The 13,431-nt window shown below is 53.2% G+C and overlaps 1 protein-coding gene across 2 annotated transcripts in view; it reads right to left on the bottom strand.

Annotated features, from left to right (window-relative positions):
- LOC144783759 (tumor necrosis factor receptor superfamily member 16-like) overlaps window positions 1-13,431 on the bottom strand; it is a 172,174-nt gene that overhangs the window by 87,832 nt on the left and 70,911 nt on the right. Inside the window, exon 1 of one of the 2 annotated variants that reach the window (XM_078662447.1) lies at window positions 2,907-3,676. The exons of the other annotated variant lie outside the window; for it this stretch is intronic. Within the exon in view, the coding sequence (XP_078518573.1) occupies window positions 2,907-2,960 (54 nt within the window). The 5' untranslated portion in view covers window positions 2,961-3,676. Of the gene's footprint in view, window positions 1-2,906; window positions 3,677-13,431 lie in introns of those variants that run through there. 2 annotated transcript variants of the gene reach the window in all.

Here is a 13,431-nt window from a genome sequence, read left to right as displayed (position 1 = left end):
GCAGCTGCCACACCTGGCTCATGGTGTCCGGTATTGTAGGCCGCATCGGGCGTATGGTGCCATTCAGGAGCACGGGGCCCAGCTTTCATTGCACATCTGGAGTATTGTGCCACTTGTGGGGAGCAGGGCTAGATACCTCGAGCCACATATGGACTTGTGCGGTCATGCCTTGAGCTCACATCTGGAGCACTCTGCCCCGCGCCTTTAGAAGGAGTAAAGCAGATTAGACACAGTCTAGAACAGAGCTGTCGAGGCGCAGAGACGGGCATTTTCTTAAAGTTGTACACCAGGGAGACAGTGCGCGGGCCTCGGTAAAGAGCGACCTGTGTGTCTCGAGGGCATGCGTGCTAACATGTTCCGCGAGCCTGTGGTGCACGTGGACGTGCACAGCGCAGGAAATAGAACTCAAACAGGCCGGTGACGGGCATTTTACGGACTACAATAATTAGGCGTGACAGTAAAGCACGCGCTGGAGTGAAATGTTCCGTTCACATTTTGTTGTTTTCGTGTCGCTTATACACGCCTGCGGGAACCAGCAACACATGTTCTTTGACCAGTGCGTTGTCTGTCCTCTTGTGTGAAAGAGACACAGGCCAGATCAATGCAATTATTAAATGGAAAAATTCAAATAAGTATTAGAACTTTGTGCAGGCGAGGGCCGTTGACGGAAGCCAGGGAGAAAACACGAGGTGCACAGGATCAAACCACCAGATGGTGGTGCCGAGACTCGAAGAAGCTCGTAGCTCGGAATTCAGTGCCTCCAGTGGAAACGAATGTCCTCTAGCAGCATTGGGGGAGGCGGTGTGTGGGGGCGGGAGGGGGGGGGGGGTTAAGGCACCTAAGAGGCCACCCCGCCTGCTGATATTATGAATGACATTAAACTCTCCAGTGTCCTCCTTCTCCTCGTCTGCTGGGTCGCACCCCTCCCCCTCCTAATTCGAACTTCAAAGCCTCTGCCTGTGTCTGTTTGTGCCCCTCCCATTGCCTGTAATCGCCACCATATTGCCCCCACCCGCTACCAATTAGCCCACTCTCGGACAGCCTAGATAGCTGGTTGTAAACTGTGGCTGTTATCAAACGCTTGAACCCAGGGCTTCTCAATGGGTGAGCTGCTCGAACACGCTCCTCGCTGAGCTCCAGGGGGCCACTGGGCCGTCCGGGGGGGGCGCTGCCCTACCAGGTTTCCAGCTTTACCCTTGTGTACCCGGAGGCACTTCCTGCCTGCGTCCGTCCTGATGGGGTGCGAGTGAATGCTCTGCTTTCTGCCCCCCTGTCTGCTTGGAGGTTGCCCACTGACCTAAGTACTCACCTCACACGGCTCAAGCACTTGTGTCGCCTATTGGGGACCAGGCGCCATAAGGAGGCACTACTATACTTATGTCAGATTGTCGCACCTTGTATGTTTGCACTCTTTCCAAATTTTTATCATGGGCATGGTCCATCAGAAGCAAAAGGCTAAATCTAACTGTTTAATCTTCCTTTTAACTCTATTTATGAAATGCTTCGCTTAAATGAAAATACATTTTAAACTTTTTTAATACTGTCTTGAATTAAATTGCTGTGTTATTCTTTTCCTATTTTTAATGTAAATGAACCTATGTATTTTTATGAAGCTTTTATGATAACTTTTATCGAAATAAAGCCCTTTTGACTTGACCTCACACGATACTCCAGATGTGAACTTCGGAACTGCACACTTGACTCCTGATGTACATCTTGAAAGTAGACTTAGTCCCCAGATGCGCACCTTTGGGGTGCACATTACAGCCGAAAGACATCCACAACTGGACACAATATTCCAGATATCCACATCAGAGCTGGACACATCACTCCAGATGTACATCTTCAAACTGGACACAACACTCCAAATGTGCATTTGCTGATATGCTCTTTGGAACTGGCCACACCACAACTCGATGTGCGCCTTGGGAATGGATACAATTATGTGCACTCCATAGCTGGGCCGAATACTTTAGGGTGGCCTCCACATCTGGGCGCAATACTAAAGACGAGGAACTCGAAAACGACACTGTGCTCCAAAATGGGCAAAACACTGTCCACGTGCACCGCCTAACCAGGCACTGCATTCCAGATGTTCAAAAGGGGCGACACAATAGTCTACACGCGGCTGACAGTGCTATATCCAATACTCCACCTAGAACTGGATAGAACAGCACACACGAGACCCCGAAAACATGATACCAGTGGAATACTCCATAATATTGTGTACAGTGTAACAGCCCCCCCCCCTTCCCAAATCTGTGAACAGAAACACCCTTCCTGCTCTCCTGGTGGTTTTGGAAAGCATGGACCCACACTGACGTCAGCACATACCTTGTGTTATGCTATACTGTACACATTTTGGTTTTAAGTGATAATAGACCACGTATATAGTGCACACCACAAAAGTGAACCACCTCTAACCGCTACAACACCCTGTATTACCTTTCTCAGTTGTTTTTACTTCCACTTACCCTGAAGGTAGAAAGGCTCAGTCGACCCTGCTGGAATTACAACTGTGCACTCCGGGTTCCACAGATCGTTAAAACAGATTCCAAACCCACTGAGCTATTTCGCCTCTATGCCCACTTGCGGTAGGTCAAAATAACCATCACACTTAAGACAGGTTTAAAATGTAAATACGTCTTTAGATATGTACTTTTGATCAAACGCACGCACATCGTTGTGACTAAGGATGTCAAAGGTAATACATCGTAAAACAAAAAAGTACAACTAAAAAAAAAGAATTAAAATGTAGAAAAAGTAGAAACCCCAAGACTACGGGCCATAACAAATGTGTAAAAGTCTGAGAAACAATAAGCCTTACAGGCACGACTACAAACAAAACGCTCACATGAAACAAGCACACCTCATAACATAATGCATATCGACATATAGAAGCGCACCTGGATTAGGAACAAGCCCCATAGGGGCAGTAGGGCCGCCCTCCTCAGCTTCATGTCTGCTTTACGTGGAGACCCCTGCCACCGGCGCCGCCAACTCGGGCTGCAAAAAGTTTTCTAGCGGCCAAACGCCGTTCTTCCGAAAAGTCACACCGTCCACCCTATAGGTTGTCTAAAGAGGAAATCGACTTCTTGAGCGCCCAGACTGGTTTCTATGCGCTGTGGTAAGGGTGGCCGGGCCGATGAGCCGCAACAGGTCGATCCCCACAGCCGGACACACGTCTGAGATGGCGGGACCGGGTCAGGACTCCTCCCTGAGCCGCCGGGGGAAGAGACCTCGCTGGTTTAATAAGATCCCCAAAATCCGCCTCCAGTCCTCCCGGCTAAACTGTCCTCCTCCCGAGATCTTCCCGCACCAGAGTCCAGAGGGATCCTGGGGCAAAACCGGAAACCCGGCAGGGTGGGAGCATCGGCCGGGAGGAAGCAGGGAGTGTACACCACGGACCGTGCATCAATCAAAGGTGCACCAAAGAGCGCGGCGGCCTCGGGGATCCGCCAATCACGGTTTAAGGAATAACTTGGGTGAGCCCCTAATCCAGAAATGATCCTATTATGGAAAATAAGCGAGCATCCAGTCCGAGGGGCTGGTGCCTTCCTCCTCCTCCGGTGAGCAGCTGAGCCCCTGGAAAAGGCAGCTGCTGCTCCCTGTCCCTCCTTCCTCCGCTCGCCTTCTCCTTCCCTCCCGGCGGCAGGTCTGTGTGATGTGCCACCACCCCCTGCGCGGCCTTAAGAACCCCACCCCTCCCTCACCCCCAGCCGCTCTCCAGACATGAAAGAAGGGAAGACAAAGCAGCAGCAGGAGGAGGAGGGGCCGGGGGAGCATCACAAACAAAGAGTAAATCACACCCTTGAGCCTTTTTTTTTAACAGACAAGATGTGGGCGGGGACGCGCCTGGGCCGCCTGATTGGGCGGTGGATGCGACAGTCGGGGCCTGTTTCCAGGCTCTGATTGAGCGAGGGAGGGTGATGCATCTGTAAGGGTCGGCGTTGGTACTGACAGCACGGAATGAAAAAAGGGGAGGGGTCTTCCTTCGTCTTTAGGGGTTTACAATGTAGATGCTTGTATCACATTACCATCTGAAAAGGGGCGAGGAGTGCTGGGGAGGATGTCCCTCCATTGTCACGGGCCTTTTATTGATGGGAAGGGGGCTGCGGGGCTCTGATCATTTTACACCAGCCCATCCTTTCGAGTAGAGGGGCATGGTTGAAAGAAAGTGAGGACAACTTTACCCCTTGTGTTTTGAGGGGAGTGGAGTGGTTGCAGACACCACGCTGATAGCACGCCCCGTCCAGGTTTGCCGCGTGTCTAAGAGGTGCTAGCGGCAATACCACCGAACGAGGCAAAAAAACACCCTAGAGATAGTTTCATCAAATTATATTTGGTCTGGGTGCGTCATACCTGATGCCATATTTCTCTCCGTTTCTTCATGTCCCTACAGCTGCAACATAAACAGATCCATTATTCCCAAATCCTCTCTTGAGCACAGGGAGAGAAAGCCTTGTGAAGGTATTCCATAGGGGGCTTTCTTGGGTTGGGTTGCATCAGTTACTTGTGTTTACCTGCAACTGTTGGTGTGCTGCCTTTATTACAGAAGCACTGATATGTCTATCTTCTTCATATGACACACACATGATGGACGGAATGCGTAACAAATCAAACATTCACCCCCAGTCAAGAGATCTGTGTTAAATCCATCAGTCTTTTGTTCACCATGCGACCGCAGTTTAGACCCAGCCATGTGCAAATCAGTCGTGACCCTGCTCCTCATGGGGACGGTCCAGGCTGAACTGCCAGGCCAGGTCCTCCCTGGACCAGAAACAAGCATTGTAGAACCAGTTTTAGGGTATCACCCCTCATCAGCCAGGCTAGCTTGAATACAGTGGCACAGTGAGCCCGAGACCCACGTCTGGGCATACCTGGCGCACTTAGGGCGTGAAAGCAAAAGACACACAAATGATGGACAGAATGCAGAACAGCATTCTGCCCATCATCTTGTTGTGTTTGCTGTGTACGCACTAAGTGGCCAAGGGTTTGCCCAGACATGGGTCCCTTGCTCGCTGTGCCACAGGATTCAAGTTAGCCTGGCTGATGAGGGGTGATACCCCGAAATCGGTCCCAGGATGCTTGTTTCTGGTCTGGTTTCTGACACTTTTTCATTCTCTTGAAATAGTATTTAGAGTTTCCTGACTGAAAAGTATAAAAACATCAACCATGACATTTGTAAAGGCTGAAAACACTGAATTCAACGTACAGTTCTGAGTTACCATAAGCCACGAGTTTGCTTTCCATCCAGTATTTTGAATTTAAAAAAATGTTTTTTAAGCAATACTGTAGAGACAAACACTGGCAAAGCCAACAGCTCAGCACTCACATTACAAAGGCAAGACTTATTTGCATTGCCAGTGTTTGATTTTGCTTCCTGCGAACTGTAATTTTATGCAGGGTTGAATCCTGGCTCCCACAGTTCTCCTTTACTTCCTTCCACCTTCATGAACATCTCCTTTTCATGTTTGCCCTCCTCCCAGGGACTCTCAATTTTCTGCAGCTTCCCTCTTAAAAAGTTTTGTTTGTCAAGCTAGGGGGTAGCACCATAAGATCCACCTCTCATGCCCTTCTGAATGTCAACACTCCCCTACCTTTGTTCACTTTTGTAAGCCACTCTAAAGGGTTAACTGACAGAATATCAACCACAAAAATATAGATGTAAAAAATATCGAGGTAAAACTATAGAATGCAAAAATACTGACACCCTATACTTAAACAGGTAAGTACAAAAATATTGTAAAAAATATATAGTTTACAATAATATAGCTGTATCAAATATCGCATTAAAATATATATAATGTAAAATATTAAAATAAACATGTTAATTACTAATTTTTAAAAAAATAATTAAATGTATATTTGAACGAATACAACAAATACACTTCTTTAAAAAAAATTGAACACACATATATATGTATATATGTATATATGTGTATATATATATATATATTTCATTGTGCATATATAAAAATATAAACTAATATTTTAATTAATAATATAATTTGAAAAATCCTAAATAGCACATTATCAAAAATATATGTCAATATATTTAAATATACCAAAAACATAAAATATTGAAAAAGGAATCAATTTAATTTAAAATAAAAATTAAACAACACACGTATTTTGCAATTTACTTAAAAATAAGTGGCAAACAAAAAATACTGCAAATTATAAACTGATTGAATTGTACACCGGGGGATTTCAGAATCCAGGCTGCTACGCTGACACGCTCACCTTCGCGTCAGGAGGAGCCGTCCCTCTCCCGCGCCCGGAGGTGCTAAAAGGCTGTTGCGGCTCCCGCTCCGCGGGAACCGCTTGAATTGTCCACCGGGGTACTTCAGATCCCAGGCTGCTACGCTGACACGCTCACCTTCGTGCCAGGAGACGTTGTCACTCTCCCGTGCCCGGAGGCGCTAAAAGACTGTTGAGGCTCCCGCTCAGCGGGATGCGGGAGGGCTCGTCTGTGCCCGTCAGGGGCCGGAGTAGGCTGGGCTGGGCCCCCTCTCCGACCATTGGAGTCCCCAAATATCTGGTAATTAGTTTTTAGTTGCACTTATTTATTATGGTTACGGTTTATCCCCAAGCCAAAGTGTAAGGACAACTAAGTACTGTCTGGGGTCTTTCACACGTGTTTTCTCTCTGTGCAGACCTCCCATCTTTGTTCTACATGTGACTATCCTGCTGTGGTGGCATCTTTTTGTCAATCGATATTTTGCTTTTAAATTCCCCACTCCTCAACGGATTTTACACTCTATATCAATCATGGGCAGGCATAAGGTCATGCCTGTTCTCGCTAACATGGCAAAGGGGAAGCCGGGTGTGTATGCAACTGTCTCTACTATGAACTCTTTTGCAAAGGGTCACTTCCATGTTCGACAAGGAAATTGAACTGGTAAATAGGTGCCTTTCGAGGTCCCCAAATAACATCCAGGGCCTATGTAGTTCCAGAGACTGAACTGTCTGAAGCGCCTGTTGGTCCTGCTATCCGAGGTTATTGCCCCGTGTCTACTGTGAGCTTACGCGAAGACACAAGCATGGATTCTGAGTATGATGCTGGGACTTCCAATTTGATGCCTGCTTATGCTGATGAGCCCATCTTGGTAGCTCCCTTATCTCCTGTCATGGTAATTAGTATTAAAAGAAGTGGGGGAAGGGACCTTATGGGAGCTGATGCCAGCTTACCCAGTATTACAGAGAAACTACCCCTTGCCATACAGAGAGAAAAGGTAGCCCAGATACTGAAAGGGACCCTGCAGTCGGGGGGTGGCACCAAAAGAAAAACTCAATCTATAGGTGGACACCCAAAAAAAAAGAAATCTGCCCTGGGTGTTAAATCTCCTGGACTCACTGTAGTTCCCCCTATTATTGGGTTCCCCCAACCTTGGCTCTCTCCGGGGCGTTAGCGACACTACAGGCTTCCTTGTCTAACATACTAGATGCAAAACTAGGCCCTATCATTGAGAGGCTGACCAGGATTGAAGAGTACATATCCCTGCATATTAGTAAGGCCACACCATCCTTTGCAGGGGACCTAAATGCTGACCCCGGTCAGAATAATGCAAGGGTATCTGGGCCTCGGTCCATCCAAGCAATCAGTCGGCCATCCTCTGTGGTTCCCCCCCAACTCACCCACCACAGTTATCTGAAGCCTCTGCGGGGCATGATGATAGGACTGCAGCAGCTGGTGTAAGCAGGGTTACACCCGCCTGTAGCAGTGGTAGCGGTCCCGGTAGTGCCCCTGGCAATTACCATCAAGCCAGGGACGGGAAATTTGAGAATAGCGAAGTGCAGTTAGAGAACTTGTTAGACGGGGACCTGGAGGGTCGGCCGAGCACAAGGGGAGAGGCCTCCGGTGAGGGCCGTCTCCAGCGATCGTACAGACAAGTAACTTCCCCCCCACAGATGGACACCACACGAAGATAAGGTTCAACACTCTTTATAGGCCGTTCTTGGGGTAAGGTACTACGGTACAGTGAGATCAGGACACGAGGGTCCTCTCAATTCTAGTCTCTAGTAGGGGAGGGGGTAGCGGGACAGTCTTGGTACCCACGGGTACTGCGATGAGACGGTGGTAGCTCACAATCCTCGAGCTCGGTGTTCGGACAGGTCGGACCGCGGCAGCGCCAGCAGGTCCCAGCAACGATGGTAGTTACAACGGGCCGCGGCAGCGCCAGCAGGTCCTCAGCAAGGATGATAGTTGCAATGGGCCGCGGCAGCGCCAGCAGGTCCCACGAAGATGATGGTGACAACGGGCCGCGGCAGCGCCAGCAGGTCCCACGAGGATGAAGGTTACAACGGGCCGCGGCAGCGCCAGCAGGTCCCACGAGGATGAAGGTTGCAGAAGGCCGCGGCAGCGCCAGCAGGCAGGACGATGGTTCACAAGGCAGGGCTGCGGCAGCGCCAGCAGTCCGTCAAGGATGAGTTCTTCTCGGTGTCTCTCGACTCCAGGATACAACTGTCTTCCTGTTCTGGAACTGCCTCAGTTATAGGTCTGGCGCTCTTTGATGTCCGGACCCTCGCTCTTGGAGGTCGGGAGGTCCGGGATGAGGGAGTCCAGACACCCAGCAGGGGGGTGGAGCCAGCGCCCGAGGAGGCTGGGGGTGATCGGCACCTGGCGGGAGAGAGCCATCGACACTTCTTACTCCCATTGACCTGCCAAGTGGTCCGTTCACCTCCTGGGTGGATGGTGGTGCCGGGATGTCGGGGCCTGGCCAGGCCCAGGGTTGGGGTCGAGCTGAGGCCGCGCGGCCGCGTGATGCCGTGTCCAAGATGGCGGCTGGGCCGGGCAAAGGTGCTGACGGTGGTCCGGGCCCGTGACACGGGGACATCCGGGAGCAGGCGTCCCATAGGGGACGGGTTGCGGGTTGGTTCTGTGGGTAGCACCCGGAGAGCCGGTGCCTGGGCTTTGTCATGCGGGGAGGGAGCGAGCCCGTCATGGGGCCTGTCCAACATGCGTCCCCCCCAGCTGAAGGCGGGGAGAGTCATCCATCCTCCTGGGGACTCTCCTCGTCGAGGCGGAAAAAGCGGGACAGGCCATCCGCGTTGGCGTGGTCTTGGCCAGGGCGATGTTCCACAGTGAAGTCCATCCCCTGCAAGGAGATGGACCATCGCAATAGTTTGGGATTCTCCCCCCGCATTTGCATTAGCCATTGCAGGGGCCGATGGTCTGTTTGTACCCGGAAGTGGGTTCCGAAGAGGTAAGGCCGGAGCTTTTTGAGGACCCACACGACAGCGAAGGCCTCCCGCTCAATAGTGCTCCAGCGCTGCTCTCGGGGCAGTAGGCGTCTGCTGATGAAGGCCACTGGTTGGTCGACTCCCTCGGGGTTCAGTTGGGAGAGGACGGCCCCAATACCATGGTCGGAGGCATCGGTCTGAACGATGAACTCGCGGCTGTAGTCGGGGGCCTGGAGCACAGGAGCGGTGCACATGGCGGCCTTCAGCTGCTCGAAGGCCGCTTGACAGTCGGGCGTCCAGTTGACTCTTTTTGGGTGGGTCTTAGACGTGAGTTCCGTGAGGGGCCCCACAATGCTATTCCCACCCTTTCGAACGGGGTGGTCACCACGGGGAATGGCTGTAGGGGTGCCTTGAGTTTGCGGCCGCTCTTCCCGCTGGCCTGGCAGGTCGGGCAGGACCGGCAGTGGTTGGAGACGTCATTTCTCATTTTGGGCCAGAAAAAGTGAGTCACCAGGCAGTGGTAAGTTTTGTCTTGCCCCAGGTGCCCGGCCAGGGGGACATCATGGGCCAAGTTCAACAGGAAGTCTCTGAAGTGGAGGGGTACCACCAGCACTCGACCGGCCCCCAGCTCTGCGATCCTTTGCTCGCTGTACAAGAGATCATTGTCCCAATAAACCCAGTGGGCCCCGGTGGTGTCTCCTGCGCTCTGGGCGAGCGCTTGCTGCCGCAGCCCCTCGAGGGAGGGGCAGGTCTTTTGCTCCTGCCGGAATTGTTCTTGGGTAGGCCCCCCTTCTTGACGCCACTGAGCCAGGTCGGGAAGTTCGGGGGGCTGTGCGGACTCCTCTGGGGTTGATTCCGGGTGATCGGTATGGATGGAGTCTCCTTCTGGAGCGCTCGGGGGCGGAGGTGCTGACCATTCGGGTTCTTCTGGTCTAGGGATGGTGCGGGTGGTCATGGACCGGGTGGTCACGCACGCCCAGTCCGGGAGACCCAACATCCCCAGATGCTCTCTTCTTTCAACAGCTGCCCACGGGGAGCTCTCGAGATCGTTCCCCAGGAGGCAGTCCACGGGGGCATCGTCGCGGACAGTTACTTTCAGCATGCCGGACACTCCTCCCCACTCGAAGGGGACGCAGGCCATCCGACACAGGCTCTCCGAATTGTCTGCCGATCGGACGGGGCACAGAACGTTTGGCAGGATTTGTTCTGGGGTCACCAGGTGACAACGGACGGCCGTCACACTGGCCCCGGTGTCACGCAGGGCTTCGGCCTTGCGCCCATTTATGCTCACCCACTGGCTGTACTTCCGAGTGTTGGCGGGCAGGGGGGTCCGCGGGACCATGTCTCGTCCTCCTAGGCAGGCCAGGGTCATGGCGGCGGGTTCCCACTCGAACTGCTCCGACTCGTATGCTTCAGGGTCTTCGGAGACTTGTTCTTCTCCTAGGGCGGCGGCTGCCACCTGGCGGGGCCCGGGAGCCTGGTTCTTCGGGCAGGTCGGGTCACTGGCATAGTGGCCGACTCGCTGGCACCGGTGACACGTAACGTTGGCTCGGAACCCCGGGCGCATCGGGGGGTTTCCCCGGCCGGCTGGGGGCGGGGTGGTGTTAGCGGGAGTGACCGGGACCGCGTCTCTGCCCCGGCCCTGTCCTCCTCCTCCTCCTCGGGGACGATGATGACCTTGGTTGGTTCTGTTCTGCTCGTTCGGCCCACTCCGGGCCACTCGGGTGCTCTCCCACCGGTCCGCCTCGGTGGCGAGCTGCCGTGGTTCAGTCAATTTACTGTCGAGGAGGTGTTGCCTGAGCTCGACGAAACAGTTGTTGGAGAGGTGCTCCCACACAATGAGATTGAAGAGTTGTTCGTAAGTGGCTACGTGGTTACCCTTGATCCATCCCTCGAAGGCTCGACTGAAATAGTTCACGTATTCCACCCAAGTTGTACCTGGGATCCGGGTGCAGTTGCGGAACCTCTGGCGGTACATTTCGGGTGTAAGCCCATACCGACTGAGGAGGGCGGCCTTCATGTGGTCATAGGACGTCATCTGATGGTCCGGAAGCTGCAGCAGGGCATCCCGGCCCTCATTGACGAATCTCCCCCATAGACCGGCTCCCCAGTCACTTCGAGCGATCCGGTGGGCAGTCATGGCGATCTCATAGGCCTTGAACCACTGTTGTATGTCGTCGTTTCGGTGGTATTCTCGGACCACATCCTTGGGAATGTGGACCTTCTGCTCGGTAGTACCCGGGGAGCGCGGTGGTTCGGGCTCCCCTAGGCTCTTGTTCAGTTTGCGCATTTCTATCTCTGCTAGTTTGCACTCGTGTTCGTATGCCAGTCTTTTTTCTTCGAGATCCCTCTGTCTCTGTTTTTCTTCTCGCTCTTCTCTGAGCCGTAAGTGTTCTAAGTTTATTTTTTGTTCCGCCAGCTTCAATTCTCCGTCTAATTTGAGCCGTGCCAAGTCTAACTCGTGTAGTCTATTTTTTTCCCGCTCCTGGATCTCTTCTCGGGAGGGACCTGTTCTCCGTTCTTCCGTCAGGGTGGTGTTGACTTCCGGGGGGTGGCGGTATTCGTCTCTGTCCAGGCCTCTAGGGCGTTTTTGAAGTCTTCTTTTGTGCTTAGCCCGGTGGTAGCAATGCCTAAGTCCATGCAAAATTATTTTAGCTCTCGGTGGTTGTATTCCTCCAGCTTTTCCATCTGGAACTTCTCTGCAGATCCGCTCTCTTTGGTCGTCATTGTGGTTTAGTCGTAGGGTGAGTTACTATCTGTACGGTACGCGTCGGTTCGGATCGCGCCGCTGGCCACCAATGTTAGACGGGGACCTGGAGGGTCGGCCGAGCACAAGGGGAGAGGCCTCCGGTGAGGGCCGTCTCCAGCGATCGTACAGACAAGTAACTTCCCCCCCACAGATGGACACCACACGAAGATAAGGTTCAACACTCTTTATAGGCCGTTCTTGGGGTAAGGTACTACGGTACAGTGAGATCAGGACACGAGGGTCCTCTCAATTCTAGTCTCTAGTAGGGGAGGGGGTAGCGGGACAGTCTTGGTACCCACGGGTACTGCGATGAGACGGTGGTAGCTCACAATCCTCGAGCTCGGTGTTCGGACAGGTCGGACCGCGGCAGCGCCAGCAGGTCCCAGCAACGATGGTAGTTACAACGGGCCGCGGCAGCGCCAGCAGGTCCTCAGCAAGGATGATAGTTGCAATGGGCCGCGGCAGCGCCAGCAGGTCCCACGAAGATGATGGTGACAACGGGCCGCGGCAGCGCCAGCAGGTCCCACGAGGATGAAGGTTACAACGGGCCGCGGCAGCGCCAGCAGGTCCCACGAGGATGAAGGTTGCAGAAGGCCGCGGCAGCGCCAGCAGGCAGGACGATGGTTCACAAGGCAGGGCTGCGGCAGCGCCAGCAGTCCGTCAAGGATGAGTTCTTCTCGGTGTCTCTCGACTCCAGGATACAACTGTCTTCCTGTTCTGGAACGGCCTCAGTTATAGGTCTGGCGCTCTTTGATGTCCGGACCCTCGCTCTTGGAGGTCGGGAGGTCCGGGATGAGGGAGTCCAGACACCCAGCAGGGGGGTGGAGCCAGCGCCCGAGGAGGCTGGGGGTGATCGGCACCTGGCGGGAGAGAGCCATCGACACTTCTTACTCCCATTGACCTGCCAAGTGGTCCGTTCACCTCCTGGGTGGATGGTGGTGCCGGGATGTCGGGGCCTGGCCAGGGCCAGGGTTGGGGTCGAGCTGAGGCCGCGCGGCCGCGTGATGCCGTGTCCAAGATGGCGGCTGGGCCGGGCAAAGGTGCTGACGGTGGTCCGGGCCCGTGACACGGGGACATCCGGGAGCAGGCGTCCCATAGGGGACGGGTTGCGGGTTGGTTCTGTGGGTAGCACCCGGAGAGCCGGTGCCTGGGCTTTGTCATGCGGGGAGGGAGCGAGCCCGTCATGGGGCCTGTCCAACAGAACTTACCAGTAATAGATCTCCCACCTGAATCTACCCCCTACATAGTGGGTTTGGGGAATGTTCCATCTCTTCCCCAGGGGGTAAGTGAGTACTATGGGCAGCTTAAAAATAAAACAATTCACTAGCTCTCAAATAATACCGTTCTGGGGGCTAGAGTGGCCAAAAACATCATCATGGCCCGCAGGGTTAAATGGATCGGGAGACTGAGCAAAACAGGCATGGGTGATTGTATTATTATCAATTTTGACAATCCTCATACAGCGGGTAGGACATTGTTTGGGGACGCACATCAAG

Source organism: Lissotriton helveticus, chromosome 10, assembly GCF_964261635.1.
Source record: "Lissotriton helveticus chromosome 10, aLisHel1.1, whole genome shotgun sequence".
Classification (NCBI taxonomy): Eukaryota; Metazoa; Chordata; class Amphibia; order Caudata; family Salamandridae; genus Lissotriton; species Lissotriton helveticus.
The sequence above is the reverse complement of the archived record's forward strand: the minus strand, read 5'-3'. Positions and strand labels throughout refer to the sequence as shown.